Consider the following 19,852-nt stretch of genomic DNA (forward strand, 5'->3'; position numbering starts at 1 on the left):
ACTGTTTTAAGGCCCTCTTCAAACTGCCAGAAATTAAATAGTTTTGAAGAAATGTGCTTGAATACCCCAAGTAGAACCACGGGTTGACAAATAGTAATCACTACATTTTCAGCCTGCCTATTTATTTTGAATTCTGTATCATGTCCAACAGATGGCCGATCCTACATGGGATTATAAACACCATAGGCCTACATCTTCTGGGCGTGCATAATAAAGCATGTGGAAATAAGGAATGAAACACAAACACAAGAAACAAAAAGAGAAGAAGAAATAGAAAGAAGATAAATAAATAGAAAAGCAAAGAAACAAAATCATTATCCCATAACGGTACGTCTACACTACAGGCATCAAAAAATGCTTTCAACGCTTCGCCCATTCACTTGAATGGGGTGACGTAGAAGATTTTTAATCTCCGCCGAACTGCATTGTGGGGAGCATGGCTTTGCAAGCATCACGGCATCAAAAGTTGAACAATGTTTCAACAATGTGTTGAATGTGTTGAACGTGTTTCAGCAATGTGTGCTTGGCATCAGCCAATCAAATCCCGTTTATGCAAATCCCGCCAGTGCAAGCGCAGCCAATCAAACCGCGTGCAAGCTGGGAGAGCCAGACCGCAGTTCATTTCCTCATATTCCAAACGAGATATTACGGTAGCAAATCACCCGGTTCTTTACGACCGGAACTATTTACCGGGATACAAACCGGAGGAACCAAGCATGGAGGGAGGTGGCAGAGACAGTGGGTGAAACTGATAGTTTTTTCGCCTGTTTGGAGAGTTTATATCCAGTTTACTTCGTTTTAACATTGCTATTGCTTTGTATGTCGGGGGCGGGAGATTCATGTGATTGGTTGCTCGCAAACAATCGCCAAGCTTCAGACACGCCCAGCTTCAGCATTTGTTCATGCCTGTAGTGTAGACGGGCCGGATGTGGAATTTACAATGTCAGAACTCAAAATAGCCTTACAAGGTAAAGGATATACAGCCCCGGGACAAGACCAGCTATGCTATGCTATGTTTAGACAATTACCTATGGAAACTATGAAAATGGTGTTGAGTCTTTTCAATAAAATCTGGAGAGAAGGAGATATGCCAAGTGTGTGGAAAACAGCAATCGTGCTACCATTCAATAAGCCAGGGAAAGATACAGCTAACCCTAGTAACTACAGACCAATAGCTCTTACATCACACCTATGTAAATGGATGGAAAAGATCATTTTCCGTAGGCTCTCACATGTACTGGAACAGAAAGGGCTGCTGAGTAGTTTTCAGAGCGGATTTCGTAAAGGGCGTTCCACAATAGATGCACTAGTAAGAGTGAGTAACGATGTGGAAAAAACATTGAAAATGAAAGAGATAATGGCAATAGTGTACTTTGACATTGAAAAGGCGTATGACTCTATGTGAAGGGATGGGTTACTGACAGTGCTTGAATTGGGCCGGTACTCACCGGTAGGCCTACGCAGTACCGGCACTTCTGATTTTTACCCATGTAGTACCGGCACTTCTTAGTAAGTACCGGCAAGGTGCCGGTACTCAGTAAAATGCCGGTACTAAGTAAAATGCCGGTACTCAGCCGCCGGCAATATACGTATATATTGTAAACGCAACGCAGCGCAAATGTGGGTCTGACTCTGACTCACAGAGGGTGACTGGCTGTCTACATGACGTGGCCTGCCGACATTGCCACTTTCATACAGATCATACTAATGCCCTCGATTGGTCTCTGTGTGTCATTCAAGCTCGGGAGGGTGTGTATTGGTGTATGTGTGGCGCGAGCGAGCGAGAAAGCGCGCGCACCGGTTACGTGTATTGTTGTTAGCATCTGGTGCTAGCTAGCTGCGCTAACGGATATAAGGAGCTTTTTCAACAACAAGGTGGAGGGAGTGTCCTTTGCTGTCAGACTGAGAGGCTGATAACTACAGCTCTGGTGAGGTAAATTACTCTCTTGAGTCTTTAGATAGTTAACTTAGTTTAAGTTATCTCAGTGGGTCTCAAACGGTTCGGTCAGCATCTATGTAAACACATATTTCCATTTGAGGGGGTAGTGATGAGTAAAATATGCATGAATAATACAAACAAAATGTTAACTAGGTGAAAAAAGGTAAGATAAACTTGTTGAGAGCTAAAACTAGTCTTTGCTGTTGCCTCAAAGAGGAGCAGGGGGGAGAGGAGGGAGACAGGAGAGGCCGATTCAGGAGCCCAGACACACTCACAACTATAAATGAACCAAAAACAAATAAATAAACAAGTTTCAATGTTTTTTCATATTGGATATTGTATGTTATTGGTTATGGCCATGTACTTATCATTTTATGATTATTTAAATGTGTACATTTTTGTTTCATATGGGTGTAGTCTCTTTATTTCCCCCTCAAAATGCACCAGATTGATGCATTTAAGTCCAACATTTAAAAACAAATCTTACCGGGGGAGCATGCCCCCGGACCCCCCTATAGGATTTGAGGCCCGGCCCCACTTTTCCCAAATAGATTTGCAATTTGTTTTAAATAGTAACCCATCTCCATATGTTTCTTTTTGGGTAGTAGATTTAAACTAGAGGGCTATCACTTTGTGCAGCAACGCTATTGAGAAATAAATCCAGCAAAATGGCACAAAAAACTGGTAGTTGCCTCAGGGACGAGGAGTAATTTAACCAGCCAGTAGGAGTCAAGCTTTACTTTCTTTTATATCCATAAAGAAAAAGTAAATCTGTTTACAGTTGTTTCATTATGGATGTTGAGAGGTATCCATATATCTCTTCATTTTGCTCTCAAATTGCACCAGATTGATGCATCTAACTTCAATATTTAAAAAAAAAAGAATCCCGGGGGAGCATGCCCCCGGACCCCCCTAGACTAGAGGGTGTCAGGTCCACTCCCCACTTATAAAAATAGCACTTTACCACTGCACCCCCTCTAATCTCAGATGCACCCTGAGTCATTTTGTTTAAGTACAGTGAGCCTTTCTAAAATATACAGTAAAGAGACAAACCCACCAGCATTATAGGATATACTATGACTTTGTGCCAAATACTTGTTGCTGATTTAGAGTACTGGCACCTTTTTTATTCCAATTCAAGCACTGGTTACTGATCAAATTGGGTAGAATGGGTATTGGAGGGAGAATGTACAATTGGGTAAGGGCCTTTTTAACAGACAGGACATTTAGAGTAAAGGTTGGAGCAGATATTTCCAACTATTTTGAAATAGAAAATGGTATTCCCCAAGGGAGTGCAGTCAGTCCAATATTATTTAACATCATGATTAATGATATATTTACATGCTTAGACACATGCATACAATCGGCTCTGTATGCAGATGATGGGGCTATTTGGATGAGGGGAAGAAATGCCCCATACGTAATGGAGAATATAGCTAGAGCGATTACAAAAGTGGAGAGGTGGTCATATAACTGGGGATTCAAAATGTCAGAAAGCAAGTCATGCTACATGGTATTTACAAACAAACGCAAGATTGATGGCCAACAGCTAACACTATATGAGCGTCCAATGACAAAGGTGAATGAGTTCAAATACCTAGGATTGTGGTTTGATAGCAAATACACATGGAAAATGCATATTAATCAAGTGGAAACAAAATGCAAAAAAGTATTAAATTTATTGCGAGCTGTAGCTGGATGCAACTGGGGCGCAGATAAACAAGCATTAATAGACATTTACAGATCAATTATGAGGTCCACAATAGACTATGGTTGTATAGTATATGGAGCAGCAGCAAAAACATCGCTTTTCAAAATTGATAGAATACAATATAAAGCATTGCGGCTGTGTATTGGAGCAATAAAGTCATCCCCTATTAATGCAGTTCTGATAGAAGCAGGAGAGACACCTCTGGAGATCAGAAGAGAGAAACTTGCTTTGTCATACTGGGTCAGACTACAAGGTAGTGGAGAAGAAAATATTCCAAACAGAATATTACAGGATTGCTGGGAATATACAAAATTCCAGGGACGTGGGTTTGGCTGGACGAGTAAGGAAAGAACGAGGGCATATGGAGTGGAGAATATCACGTTTGCCAAAGCAACCCCATTTAGCAGTGTTCCCCCATGGCTGTTCCCAGAAGCTAAAATAGATATGAGTATTGTAGAAAGGAAAAAAGAGTGGCAAATAAATGAAGTGGGAATTAAAACAAGTATGTATCTGAACGAAAAGTACTACAAATGTATACAGATGGCTCTAAGAACAAGGAAGAGCGTGTTGGAGTTGGCATATACATCCCAGACTTTAAAATATCTATTTTAAAAAGAACATCTGATCAATTATCAGTGTATACAGCAGAAATGTTTGCTGTAATAATAGGATTGCAGTGGGTTGAAGAGGTCAGACCAGATAGGGTGGTTATATGTACAGATTCATTGTCCATATTACAAAGCATACAATCAACAACAACTACTAGAGAAGACATTCTCATAGAACTGAATCATAGCCTGTTAAGACTGCACAGAAGCGGCATAGATCTGCAGTTCTGCTGGGTGCCTGCACATGAGGGGGTGAAAGGGAACGAGTGTGCTGATAGATTAGCAAAAACTGCACTACAAAAGCAAATAACACTACCAGTTCAACTTGGTAAAGGAGAAGGAAAAGCAGTCATTAAGAAGAAAGGGATGGAGATCTGGCAGACAAGGTGGGAGAAAGACCAGAAAGGCAAGGACTATCACAAAGTACAAAATACAATTAAAATTAATATTCATAAAGAAAGAAACAGAAGGGAGGAAATCATGATGGCTAGACTCCGAATAAATCACACGGCTTTGAACAGTACGCTGTATATCATGGGGAAAAGTGACAGTAACAAGTGTGGGAACTGTGCAGTAAAAGATGTAGAACATATATTGTTACATTGTGAAAGCTATAAAGCGGAAAGAGAACAATTAAAGGCTAAAGTCTTAGAGGCAGAGAGGGAGTGGAGTGTGGTTGGTGTTTTGGGAACAAAAGGAGAGGGAGTAAAAGCTACCAGAAAGGCACTGTTTAAATTCTTGAGTGAAACTGGGGTAGGAAAAAGAATTTAATATTAGGTCAGGAAAGAACATAGATTTGTTTTGTTTTGTTTTATTTATTTAATGGTTTTATTGATTTATTTTAATTTTATTTTGATTAGAACATAGGTTAATGAGTTGGAATGATGTGATGATGCATACTCATGTACAGTAGGCGGCGGTATGCACCTTTTAAGTTGTTTGCAATCCACCAAAAGCAAGAGAAGAAGAAGAAGAAGAACTTCCTTTATAACCTCCTTTAGCTTAGGTCCAGTGGTTCACTGGACCTCACTTACCGAAAGGAGAGGAGAAAATGCTGCCCCACAATGCCTTGCAGCCGCAGCATTTGCGTCACACAACAGTCGGCCGTTCACGGAAACAAACGATTATGACGGAGAAATTATATCATGAAAGTTACGGTGCTTATTAAGCATTTTTAAAACGTATGTGGTAAGTTTCCAAAGTGCTTTGTTTTGAACGTTCATCAGTATTATAATCAAAAAGATAAATATGAACGTTAGTTTTTACTGAAATTATCAAATAAAGTCAACATTTCACTGAGCTGTGTGGGGTTTGTTCAACTTTTAAAAGATGTTTGAATGGTGATGTACACAGTGATAGGTGTTAAGGACTAACGTTTACAATAAATACATTTGTATTGATTTTAAGATATTTTCATACAATCATACGTATTGGGATCATTTGTATTAATGTGGACCGGAGGGAGAGGGTGACGAGCATAAATTTCACTTTATTTCAATTACAACTTTGGTCATGAAGAATATGTTTCTCTGTTGTCCACGTTCATAAAGCATAAAACAACAGCATCAGAGCACGGTGCAGAGTCTCTAGATGAGTCCCTCGTTCTTATTAAACATCCATGTAGTCCGTTGTATAGAACACTGTAGTTTCCATAGTTTCACCACAGCAGCAGACGCACACAATGACGTCCGCTGGCGCATCATAAACACGTCAGATAGTGAAAGTGCATTCGGATTCTCTAAAGTACCGCAGTCTCTTCTCCTAAATCCTTTTGAATTCTCCTATCCACTATCCCTTAACCCCGTTACGTTTCACTCAGAGGTCAAGGAATAGGAGATAGGGTTAGAATTTAGGAGCTGATTTTTGGATTATCGGAACGCAACCCTGGTTAAATAAAGGTTTGAAATTAAATGAAAATATTATTGGCCACTAGAATGCGCAAAAGAGACCAACACCAGGCGTTTGGCGGTAGACTGCTGGGTCATCCAAAAGAAAATAACACAACATCCCATTGGAAACACACAACAGAAATGTTGACAGTTTGTTCAAACCATGTCCTTTTACGGTTTGTTGAAATGTAACAGGTTTCCATATTCAATTTATTAACAATTATATTGATTCATTATTAATTTAAGTCAATTGCTTTAAAAGTTTGCAGACACCTGTCTCTCAAACGAACTGAATATCGAGTGCATTATATTCAAGTCAAAACAAGTTAATAGGCTATAGCCTTCTTTCAGATAACAAAAGTCATATAGCCTAACTCTAAAAAAAACTATGCAAATGTACTTAGGCCTATTATGTTATATGAACCACACTGTTAAACGGAACACAAAGTATTTCTCGCTCTGAACGCTGGGTAATAAAAGTTAAAATTACCAATTCAATGTGTCACTCATAGGCTTCTGTATGTTTTGGGCGATTTTGGGGATGTTTTCAAATTGCAAGCTCTACAGTTTATCACTGTCATGTTGAGTGGACATGTAGCAGCGGTAATCCCCTGGTCCAGCGGCTGCCTTCCTCCCTCCCTCATGCTCTTGCTCAAGGGCAAACCGAGGTGCGCCTCTCCGCTGCGCAGCTGCTGAACACCGCGAAGCATCTCTGCTCGCTCCGCGGCTCGGGAACCTTCCTCTGTGGGATGGTTAGGGAGAGACACTCGGAAGGCGGAAGGAGACAGCACGTCTTGCACTTGTGAAATCTTTCAAAATGTCCAACTTCAGGTGATAAGACGACTGGCTTTTGTTGTGAAGTCTGTTTTTGTTCGCTAAACTTTGGATTTTGTTGATAAGACGCACTTGTTCAGACCGGTCGGGGTGGAGATTTCTGTCCATCATGAAGAATAAACCTTGAGAAGAAGTCATGGATTTTGCACGGAAATTCTGGATGTCGCTTCTTCTAAAAGCCAAAGAACTTAACTATGAATATTTTGCAGTAAAACTTAGAGTTTCATACGTAAGTATCCCTGTCAACTTTTTTTTGTTGGTTCGTTTGTTTCTAGATTTTTTTTAATTCACATTGAACATGCACTTAGAGAGAAAACTACTTTTTGAAGAGTAGACTTTTAGTTTTTTTTTTTATTAATGCAGAATTTCTCGATAAACAAAACAAAAACTCATTATTATTATTATTATTATTATTTTATCGTGTGGTTTTACGGTACAAAACATTTAAAATAACACAAAACTATATTATACAGTCTATATGAAAATACAAAAATATGACATTATACAAAATATAATTGTCTTGTTGTAATGTGCAGTGTTGAGCATTAAAGGCTTACGTAATTCATTTGGATAATCTCTAACTTTAGCAAAATGTGTTGTGTAGCATGGAGGACATAAAATCATTTTTCTAGTTGAAAATGTAATGTCCCTTGACTTTTGTGAGAAATTACAAAATGATATGTGAGGAAATGGTTTCACATTTGAGATTAATTTTACTCTTATGGTGCAATTTTTTGTTTAATGTAAACAATAGAATTTCTTAGTTTTAAGATTTCCCCTTTTGGAGTGGGTTTAGGTTAAGCATAAACTATATCTGAAACAGCATCGCTCATAAAGTCATTTTCGTAATTTCATTCCCCTGGACATTGCAATAAATTCCCCACTCTGATTTTGTAGATCTATACGCTGTAACGTACATATTTAAGCTATCTGATGCAATTACATTGAAAGGGTTGTGCAGAAGAAGTAGGTCAGGTCAGTTTGTGCACCTATAGGATCACAGTATGCAGCTCTGAGAGAGCACAGACAACATGGCCCAGTACAGACCAAATGTAAGGTCAGACTCCCAGTCTCTTTTTAAACGTTGTTGCCTTAATTTGTGTCATTCACAAGTATTCATATGGTTTAATTTGATGATAAAACTGCTGTCAATGATTCCACATAATTGTACTTGTTTCCACAGTATAATAGTCTTGATTTAGAAGGAGAGAGAGCAGATTGACAGGTCTTTGCAGCCTATCGTCTTAAAAAGACCCTCATGAGAGATTATATAATCATCACCAAATATGAGCAAAAAGGGTTATCCTGAAATGAGTTTCTGAAGGATTAAACCCCATTGCTAAAACCATTGCTAAAACTCTAATAAAGTAACATACAAACAAATAAATCACGTTCTTATAATTGTTTGTTTGTATATTTATCCCTACATGTTTAGTAATTATACATACCCAAAAGTCTCTACATAAATAATGTTTAAAATCGCATTTTTATAGAAAACACAAGAATAGTATAAAAACCATTGCTTGAATTCTATAACAAATACATTACTTAAAACTTCAATAAAATAACACACATGTAAAAAAAGAAAATAATTTGAATATGAAAACCAGATATACTGTGGTTTAATGATTTTTCATGTATTTAAAAAAATAATGCAATACAGTTTTTTGTCATGAATGTATCTATCCATTTATCTGAAATGACAAACATTCACTGTAATGATACATAACATATGATCTATTAGCATTACATTGTCACGTCAGAGAGATGCGTATAGCATAAATGCCCATTCTTAAATAAATGTATACAATGACATCCCCATGATTTATTTAATCAAAAAACAGTAGGGAGGACCTTTAGATGTATACATATATATTATTAAATCCTGTAAGGGATGTGCAGAGATTGTTTTCTAAGTTAAGAAGAAGGAGAAGTCATTGGTGGTTGATCAATCTTTCCAAATGGGTGAACGCAGGTTAGAGATAGCAAATTATTACAAATGTCTTTTCCCCCAGCTGCTTAAGGTACAAAAGTATAGCTAGACCAAAAAATAGGCAGGCTGATATAACGTATGATGTATTGGTTGGTAGATAAATAAACTAATCAATGGTAGAAAAATGCTGAACTAGATTTAGAAACACTGTCCCTTTTAGATAGTCTTTCCACCAAAGAGTAAGAAGACTTTTACCCAATAAAATGTCCTGCTACATATCTTAAGCCTCTTACACACCAAACTGACACCAAAGAACACCAAAGAACGGGACCACGCGTCGCCTCCTTTATATACACAGTCTATGGTCGCCTCACGTCTCCATGGATGTATAATAAGAGCTGGATACAGCGTCGGAGGCGGGGTCTCGTTCTTTCCTATGAGAGTTGCTCATTGGCGCATGAGGACAAAATGGCCCAACTTTTGAGAGAGCGAAACGTCACAGATTACCCATCATGCCTAGCTGTCAGAGCAGAAGAACCATGGATGTATAATAAGAACTGGATACAGCATGGGAGGCGGGGACCGTTTCTCAATCGCGAGGAAACTGGCTTCCAAGCCAATATTTCAAGGATACTACGTCATCGAGTGCCGCCGAAGGATTGTTCCAATCTCCAGCATACTTGGAATTTCACAGAGGCCGCGTCCTTGGTTTGGGGGTAATTTCGAGTCTGCACATGGGTAGACTTTGCGTACTTCAAATCCCCACAATGCTTTGCGCACGGACCAATTTCCCCAAATCTGTGGCGGAAAATGTAAGGCGGGGCCTCTCAAGCATCCTCGCGATTGTGAAACGGCCGGGGTCTCGTTCTTTCCTTTGAGAGCTGCTCATTTGGTGCATGAAGTCAAAATGGCCCAACTTTTGAGAGATCGAAACGTCACAGATTACCCGTCATGCCTGGCTGCCAGAGCAGAAGATGTATGTGCGTGAGCTCACAGAGCATGCGCCCCTTAAGCCAGAGCTCCCACTCTCGGCTCACTAGAATGAATGGAGAGAGAAAATCCATCTAGGTTTGACTTTTAGTGCATTTTACAACTTTAAGGACCGAATGATTATAATAAGGGCTATACAGTAGTTCATACTGGGTAGTTTATTTTATTTTTTAAAAAGTATCCGCTGATTTACAGACGTTTCTTTCCCCATGTTAGTCAATGGGGAAAAGTCTTTCTGGGCCCAGTGACGTCACAGACTGATACGGAAATTGTAGTACCGCCGTTTGGACACAACGAATATTTTCATCAGAGTCCGGCACACTTCCTGGGGGCTTGCACGTCTCCTGTGTCTTGGCCATGTTTCGCTCTGGAACACACCGCAAAGACTTCAGCCGACAGCCAAGTTGCACGTGCGAACTGCGCATGCGTGAGTGGCAATAACTCTCCTTACCAGCAGGCGGCGGTAGTGTGTATTCGTCATTCAAAAGAGGCAACAACCGGAAGACAGACTGCGTGATACACCGAGAGAAGAAGAACAGACTGCGTGATATAAACAAACAACAAATAACGTGTGCATTCCATTTTCACTCTACAACGAGAAGCTCATGGGGCTTTCCCGAACCTGTGTCGAGAGCTGGAGTTAAATTAGATCTCAGATTTGCCTTCTTAATAGTTTGTTTGGGTCTCTCACTTCCGTTTCGCTTCTCATGCACTGATTCGCTAGCTGAACAGCCAAGAGACATTTCTTTGGCCGACGGCCTCCCGATTCAACATGTCGAATCGGCGGCGGAAGGTGTCGGCACAGCCGAAAAGACACGACGGTGCAGTACACACCAATCTGAGTAGGGCGAGACGACGCTCATCGACGGCCCGACATCTATATCGACATCTATCGACGGCGAAAATCGGCTTGGTGTGTAAGGAGCTTAAAGGCCCTGACACACCAAGCAGTCACCAGAGAACTCGCCGACGCCGACTGTTGTGTCGCCGTGTTCTCCTGCGTGAGTGGCAATAACTCTCCTTACCAGCAGGCGGCGGTAGTGTGTATTCGTCATTCAAAAGAGGTAACAACCGGAAGACAGAGAAGAAGAACAGACTGCGTGATCTAAACAAACAACAAATAGCGTGTGCGTTTCATTTTAACTTTCGTCCATCGAAAACAGGTTTTGTGAGGTACTGGAGCTATCAGCCATTAGAGTGTTGCTTGTGGAAGACATTCTCAAGCAACCGTTTCGCTTCTCATGCACTGATTCGCTAGCTGAACAGCCAATCAGAGTGATTTCTTTGTCCGACTGCCTGTGGCCGACGCACGGCCGATTCAACATGTTGAATCGGCCGTGCGTCGGCCATTAAAGACCAAATAAGGCGTGCCACGGCCGACGATGCGGGACACACCAAATTGAGTTTGGGCGACAGGGCACGCTTCGTCGTCCGACTAACGAAAACGGCCGATTTCGGCCTGGTGTGTCAGGGCCTTTAGTCACACAAAAAATGGTAGGAGTTATTGTTCATATGAAAACAAACATATGGTGTGCATAATGCAGTATCAGTCAAGCTTTAGTTCAAATCACTACAGGTCTTCTGCCTTATGACATCATGTTATTTATTGTAGAGTTATGAATGTGTGTGTGAACATGTGGGCTATGTTTGCGTGCCAGTCCATGGCTGCTCTCTACTTTAAATCTAATTATCGTAATTATTTGCCGTGATGAGGACCATATCACATCTGGCTGTTATGGGAATTCAATTTAATTCAACTAAAATACTTTATCTAATACTTTACATTTATTTTCCCAGCCGGCAAATCCAAACCACCCGCAGAGCCAAATTTTCCCTCTCTTTGACTAACTTATTATATTATTCATGTATAGTTTGATGATGTAAGCTACAGAGTAGCCTATAGTCATTGTCATTTCTTCTTTCCAGAGGACCGTGTTTCTGTGATTTGTCACATCCTGACAGACATGTGCTTTGAACCTGTTTATCTGCTTTATGACGTTGCAAATAGACCTATTTTTGATAGCAATGGAGTTTATGAGACGAGCTGATCTGAGATCAACCTGGGCCAAATAAGCAGATCAAGTAAAGCAGATAACTAGCGTCTGGCTGGACGTGTGAAGGGATCAATGCATTTCAGGACAGGAGGAGATGGAGAATTCGCTGAGCTTAGTCAATATGAAAAGGATACCATGGGTTTTCTCTGTCAAAAGGGGAACACAGAAATGTAATCCTCTTTTTGTAAAGCTTTTTTAGTTATTATAATATCAGACTAGGTCACTGACTTAAATAGGGAGGGATATTTTTGGGAGTGGGAAGGCCTTTAGGTTTGTCTTTATTTAGACAGTGACTATTTTCTATGATCAGATCACACACTTATACTTTATTTAATTCTATAAGAATCAAGGAAATTAGGATTATTGTAATCCAAAAATAAAATGTAGTCAAATTAGTAACATCGTTTAGTCTGTCATTTTTCAAACTGATTCAATAAAATATATTAAAATGTGCTATACGGCCAAAGTTTGACATTATTAAGATGCAAATTATGGGAAATGCCCTAGAAATATTCTTTGTACAAAGTAAATGTATCACTATGAGTGATGTCGGTTTTCTGCTATTTTCAGATTTCAGTCAATCTTATTTTGGAATATTAATCTTTTTGTATTGCAACAGTTTCTTGTTCTCGAATAGCTGTATGACTTTGAACGTCCCCTCAGGTCTATGCAGCATTTTAGTGCCTTTAAGCTTGTTGTTTTGGTTTTATGGACCGTAACTTAACAATGTAGGTTCACTCTAACTATCATAGTGTCCAGCAGTAGCGGGCAGCTGCGTAACAAGTGACCAGACGAGGAGGAAGTACATATGATTTAATTGGTTTTTAATCGTAGCATTAATCTGTTCATTACTTACATTCTACTATTGCCAGATAGCTTGTGTCTTTCACTAAGACTTCAATAGAGGTTATTTTAATCTAAAATAATAACCCCAATAAATGGTTTGTCAATAGTATTTTTATTCTGAATCTGAATGTTCAAAGTAACCAAAGGTATTAATAATATTCTAAGGAATAACAAGTTTAATTTCTGTCTCTGAATTGTAATGAAGTAAAGAACCAGGAAATGGGAACACTCAACTAAAGTAAGATTATCTGAAAAGTATATTTGAGTAGTCATTTTTTGTTGCTGGTAAAGGACCTCGGTCTGAACTGCAGACCGTGGACTTAATCCCTCTGACTCACAACAATGGCTGCCCAGCTGGCCCTAGGCTCTGGAACACTCTGCCCCTCCATGTGAGGTCGGCCCAGACCCAAGGCGTTTTTAAATCAACACTAAAGACTCACTTCTTCTCCCTGGCCTTCTAGTCAGAGCGGAGTACGACTCCTGACATTTCCCTGTATTTGATTTTTACATTTGCTGTTTTAATTGATTGTCTTCTGTTTGCTATCGCAGTAAAGTGTTTTTATAGCATGTACAGGACTTTGGCTTGACCAAAAATCATTTTTTTAAATGTGTTATATAAATTTGATTTGCCCTAGTTTGAGAGGCAGTTGGATAACGGGGAGCTGGTCAGTGTTTCTGGACCTCCCTCAGCACTGACCTCCAATCAGAAAAACAGATGCACCCAGTGACTCCAGCCTACAAATAGTCAACACATCATATTTGAAAAGGAGAAGGGCCCCAGTGATGGAAACATATATATCCTACATGTTTCCATTAAACATCATATATTTGCATTGTTACTTTTTTGGTGCAAAAAAAGCCATCCCTATGACTTTTGGCTTAAACACTGTAATCAATGTATCCTCATAGTACTTATGATAACGTCTGAGAAATGTGTACGTTTGTGTTTTCTTACAAAAGTCCAAGACAAAGCGATAATTTTTCCATCCTATAGCGCCTGCACCATGGCCTGCACTGCAAACGGTTTAGACAACAATAACTTGGTTGGGTTTAAGAAAAAACTAAACATTTGATGTTATAAGTTTCCTTTTGTAGAATAATTAGGGATTCCTGGAAGTCCATTAGTCACTTTCTTGTTATTGCTACCAAAATCAGTTTGGTATAGCTGGAAATAATGTCAATGACAGCAGTTAGCAAAGTAAAGTGAAACCAGAACAATAAGCTGAAATATTCTGAAACGCTCTGTAGAAAATGTGGTGTGGTAGTTACCCTCTCTTGCCATTACAAGCAACCTCTTTTGGCATACACACATCAGATGATCCATCAATATAGATTAAATCAGCTTTAAGACTGAGAATATATCTAATAAAAAGTAGCTAGCCTTTATACGCGGTGAAAAGGTTGAAGAATAAAAGGTTCACAACTGGAGATTCAAAATGCATTGCAAGAGCTCAAACAATCAGACTTATTATTTACTTATGCTTTGCCTTGACGTTAGAAATAAAGCAGGTGTAAGGCACTTCGGGTATTGCCTTCACTTGCAGGTTGTTGCAGACAAGTAGGCCTGCTTTTCACTACTAATAATTATGATGACCAAAAATGTGCCTCCTCAATTTTCTAGGATTTCATTCATGAACATCTCCTCAGCTTTTAGATAACATACATACCTATCTTAAATGCCTCGTATGTCACCCAACTACTGTTGAAGTTAGACATACAACAACCCTAATCACCTTATTTCCCCTTTCAACCCTATTATATTATATTTTCAAGATGTATGCTTTTGTCTGATCTGATCTGTGTATGGAATGATGGAAATTGCTGTTTCAGGAGATTGAATTAGATTATTTATTCTCTCTCACCTTCCTCTGTCTCTACTTTTCCTCTGTCTTTACCTACTACTTTACCCACCTACAGCTGTAAGTAAATTCTAGTACAGGAGAATCAGGATGAAAAGATGGCAGCCATGCTGTTACCAACGGGTCCTGATGGCTTGCGGCGGTTCACTCGCGAATCCTTGGCTGCGCTGGAGCAGCGGATTGCGGAGGAGCAGGCCAAGAACGTCAAGGCTTGCCCCGAGGCTCACAGGAACGCAGAGCCCCCCAAACCCAGGGCTGACCTGGAGGCAGGCAAGCAGCTGCCGCGCATCTTCGGGGAAATCCCGAAAGAACTCATCGGGGTGCCACTGGAAGACATTGATCCGTTTTACTACAAGAACAAGAGGGTGAGTGCTTCTGTGTTTGTCTGTGTGTGGGCGTTAACTAAAACTCTGCAGCAAGTCTAGAACATTTTCCTCAAACAAATTCCCTCAATAATCTTTGTTTAATGAATGTGATTATATATAAATAAGAGAAGCTGAAACTGAATTTTGAACCATCTGATCTTAAAGAAGAAATGGCTTGATTATGATTTATTCTACAATACATATACTTTAAAGGAGTTTGTGGAGAGATATGCCACATTTTATGGTATTTCAACAGACATCGGACTAGGTTCATGAAAAGGTTCAGAAAAAACAGTTTCAATGTAGGCTACATATGGACACCTGACAGACTTGAAATATGTTGTACCATAATTCTACGACTTCTTCCTGTGAATGTCTTGATAGGTTTACATTTCAACCATTCACTTACATTAATGTCAATGATGCTTCTATACGATGTTGGAGATTTGGAGGATGTTTAAAACCAACCTCGTCTCCGCGTGTCGTTTGATAAGCTGGGTAAATTCGTAAAAAGGAAGGGATTAAGAAACACCAGAATGCAAGTGAAACAATAATCTTGTTTTAATGATACAAGGTAACAATACAAATACAAAGGAATCACGAAGCACTCTGCAGACTACTCCGGGCTCAGGTTCTACCACGTGTGAGACAGGTCTCAGGAACGGCCGGTCAAAAACAAGAGCGCGAACCAAAGGAAAACACAGGCTTTCATACTAAAACACAGGAGGAGGTGTGTGCGTGCTTTCCCCCAGAGGTCATCTTATTGGGAGAGACCAACACATGGCCTGTCGCACCCAATCAGTGCGACACAGCAGAAGAAACCCGGAAACAAAAAGTCTCTTTCAGTTTGACGAAGACCAGACACCTTTTGGTGTCTGGTACGAACCTGCTCTAAACAACAAGTTTCCTTATCTTATTTCACATCTTGCAGCCAGCACACACACATCTCCTCTATGGCTCTTTGTCCCTGAGTCCATCTTCCCCCCCTCAGGTTACCACACACAAGTTAAAAGTATGTTTTAAGATATAGTTGTTATAGTTGGCTAAATATACGTAATACATGTAAATTACCTTCATATCAATAATAACGAGGAACACATTACCTATGCTCTTAAGCAGTATTAGAGATGCTTTTCAAATAGTCAAACTTCACACAGGCCTAATATAGAGAACACACTCATTTGTCCTACCGCCTTTCCATTTGTTTGAGCTATTGTTCACATCTTTACTTCAAATAAAAGGTTTCACATTGCATATTTCCAGCTTCCTTTACACATACTGTTATTATTAATACAAAGTAATTAACCACACACATCTATTGAAAACAAGCAGATTTCCCTGATAATTGACATGCTGAAAATGCTCTCTCGTCCCTATCATAAAAGCTGCTTCCATTTCATATAGAGTAATAAAACATGTTTAAGCTAATTTCTCCACAATGTTTGTAGCCATTTAGTACCCACACATGAAAGAATAAGAATAGAGGTATAGTTGAACAGTAATCATGTAGCACATATATTTACTGCAATGAAAACACACATATTTGCCCCAAGCATGTGTAACGCACACTCTTCTTTTATGAGGGAAACATTCCAGAGTCTTGGAGCTATCCCCAAATTAGGATGTCCCCTGCTCCCATCCTTCTCTAAACACAAAGACTTCACCTCAATATATTGGGGAGGGAAAATATACTTTGTCCCTTCAAATTTAACACACATGAATATATATAAGGTGACATTAAAATGAATATACCAGATTTAACTTTCCTGCCATAACACGTTACTTTAATCCTTCAAATAATTCAAATAATCCTTCAACGACTAATAGACATTCCTGCATGTTAAATTGTCCACAAAACCTCTCTTCCCCGAGATAAGACGAGAGCGACTGCGTCTTTTGTGAAATGCAGAAATAGGATTAACAAGTTTTGATTTGCAGAGTCGGTAGATAAGGCTTCTGCCCATTAATGGGCCGCTTATGAACAGATGAAAAAATAAAACGTGGCAGTTATTCTCATGGTCTCTTTGTTTTGGCATGTGATGCGCTACTGGACGGGAGGATTATCCAAAGGCGGACATATATTTAAATAAAAGCCACATCTGTTGGGGAAAGGTTCAGCCCACTTTGTAGTTGCCTCCATTATCTGACCCGGCCTCTCTGGCTGCATGTTGCTGCAACTCGCTGCTTTCTTGGAGGCAGGATAGTGGGGGTTAACACAGATGGTAGACTGAGTGGTAGACTGTAGACAGAGCTACGCCATAATCTGCTGGAGGGTTAAGAAGATGGCTTACCTCTGCAGAACGGAAGAAAAAGGAATGTAATTTGAAATGTATTGACTTTCTGTTTTTTTGTTTCTGTTTTCTTTGCAGACTTTTATAGTACTTAACAAAGGGAAGGTCATCTTCAGATTCAGTGCCACGTCTGCAGTTTACATATTTAGTCCATTTCACTTCATAAGAACACTCGCCATCAAAGTTTTAGTCCATTCATATCCTTTTTTTATATCGCACAGAGCATGTGTGTCTTCCTGCCATGGACATGTTGAAAAAAATCATGTAACTGTGTATACTGGTGCTGGTATTGGCTTAATAATAATAATTATCATTATATGCTGTAAAAAGTCCATACCTTTAATGTCATACTCGCAGATAAGCCAATTTCTAATATTTACTGATTTCCCCCCTAAGGTCTCATTGGATTTTCCCATTTTTGAAACAGCTTTGTAATGGTCCTCTACGGCCTTGCAAAACAAATCCCCTCATATCCCTCTTTTAATCTCTGAAATGAAATAAGAGCAAGGAGATTTTACATCATGTGACGGCAGCCTATTAGTTCTCAGACAGCCGATTCGTCCTTTACATGCTGGAAGGAATGTTCCCTCTGGATCTCCTCTATGTTACAGATGAGAAAAACATCTATCGATGAAATCATATAACATCTAACAACCTTTATTGATTCCTTGTGTAACTGACATCATTATGCTCTCTACATTTAAAGAGCTGTATTGGGATTTTTAAATATAATATAATATTTAGATTATTTAAAGAAACTCAAACTACATTTCATAAGAATATTCTTAGGACTTTCTAATTATTTTACCATGAAGATTTTTAATGATTTTCAAGATAGTACATTCTTTGTTATTGTTTATCTTCCCATCAAACCAAGGATAATATGACTCACCAGATGTAATGTTAAATGGAATTTGCTAACATTTTCCATAATCTGCATCTACTGTAGTTTTAATATCCCTGGCACACACACAGGGATGGTTTATCCTAATGGGTATATTTCATAGGATTACAATACATATTATGTGATACGTTATTGGTATACCATAAAAAGCTTATTTTACTGTATGTCACTTATTCACAATACACTTTCCTTAACTTCTTTCCACGTTGTTCAGCTTGTTCATAATGTTCACTATACTGACCAACTGTTGCTTCATGGCCATGTCTGACCCGGCACCATGGACCAAGCACCTGGAGTAAGTACACACAGTATTTAGGATTATATATATTTTAAAACTATTCAAACGGTGTGAAATGTGTTCTAATGTGTAGCTCTGCTGGGGTTTGTTTTGTCAGTGATGATTGCAGAGTCAGTTCATGTAAGTACACGAAGCACGTAATGTTACTGCAGTAAGAACGTCCCATGGGCATGTTAAAAGAAAGCATGTGCTGGGAAATTAAACTAAAATCTTCAGAAATGTTGTGATGTGCATGATGTGGTCTTGTAATGTCATCATCAGTGGGCCAGAGGCATTTTTAGCATGTAGCATGCTATCCGCGTTGACTTAGCCAATACAACTTTAGCCATTAAAGGGGCTTATTTTCAGAAACATCATTGTATTTTGTGCCTCTACTGTGACATGTTTCCTTATTTTAATGTTCAAAAAGCTCTTTATTTTTGTCATACTGTCTGTGTAGCACCTCGTTTCACCCTCTGTCTGAAACCAGAGCCCAGTCTGCTCTGATTGGTTAGCTGGCCGGCTCTGTTGTGATTGGTTAACCGCTTAGGGATGTCCCGCCCCTTCTGTCACTATGTTATGGAAGTAATCCAATGGAGGCGGTTCAGGCAGTGGGAGCATGAACTTTCCGATTTTAGTCTTTGCAGACCATTTACATAACACACTACAGGAAAGGGAAAACCCCAAAAAGCACAATAGGGCCCTTTCAGTTTTTAGTGAATTTGAAAAAAGAGAAGATCAACATTATACTTTATATACATGTTTATATTTTGCACAACATCTGTCAGAGAAATTACTCCTTCTTAAATAAAGACACCATAAATCATCAGATCATCAGCTGTATTCAAACAATTGAGAGTGTGAACCCTGCTCTGTTTATTTGTATTCTTTTGTCTTAGAGTCTTTGTTGATATTGATTGTGATTTATTTCGATGCTCAAATGCATTCTGAACTGTATATTTCTCTGAATCTTTCCAGGTATACTTTCACTGGCATTTACACTTTTGAGTCTGCGATAAAGATATTAGCGAGAGGATTCTGTATAGTACCGTTCACCTTCTTGAGAGATCCGTGGAACTGGCTGGACTTCACCGTCATCATCATGGCGTAAGTTACTATGACATACATGTATTATTTACTTTGACATCAATTCACTTCACATGAGGAGTGGATACATTGTGCAGAAACACAACACAAGAAAGTCCACCCTAATTCAGTCATTCAGTTATTGTACAAAGAGAAAATGTTCAGTGATGTCAAAGTGACTGTAGACAATGAGCCTAGCAGATGGCAGATTAGACAGGTGACCTCTTGATGCATTGTACGAGATCAATCCTACAGATGGGACATTT

At 39.4% G+C, this 19,852-nt stretch overlaps 1 protein-coding gene across 3 annotated transcripts; it reads left to right on the top strand.

Moving 5' to 3' along the window:
* The first annotated feature begins 1,808 nt into the window (after window positions 1-1,808).
* LOC307018312 (sodium channel protein type 4 subunit alpha-like) lies at window positions 1,809-19,846 on the top strand. Of its 3 annotated transcripts, none has more exons than XM_079648505.1 (5): window positions 1,809-1,933; window positions 14,722-15,028; window positions 17,398-17,515; window positions 18,428-18,518; window positions 19,479-19,846. In XM_079648505.1, the coding sequence occupies exons 2-5, from the start codon at window positions 14,762-14,764 to the stop codon at window positions 19,609-19,611; spliced, it is 609 nt and encodes a 202-aa protein (XP_079504631.1). In that variant the 5' UTR covers window positions 1,809-1,933; window positions 14,722-14,761; the 3' UTR covers window positions 19,612-19,846. The 3 variants fall into 3 exon arrangements, with proteins under 3 accessions (XP_079504631.1, XP_079504632.1, XP_079504633.1); XM_079648506.1 differs by having other exon boundaries at window positions 1,875-1,928; XM_079648507.1 differs by lacking the exon at window positions 1,809-1,933 and adding an exon at window positions 6,904-7,210.
* Window positions 19,847-19,852: the final 6 nt, after the last annotated feature.

Source organism: Notothenia rossii (genome assembly GCF_949606895.1).
Source record: "Notothenia rossii genome assembly, chromosome: 9".
Taxonomy (NCBI): Eukaryota; Metazoa; Chordata; class Actinopteri; order Perciformes; family Nototheniidae; genus Notothenia; species Notothenia rossii.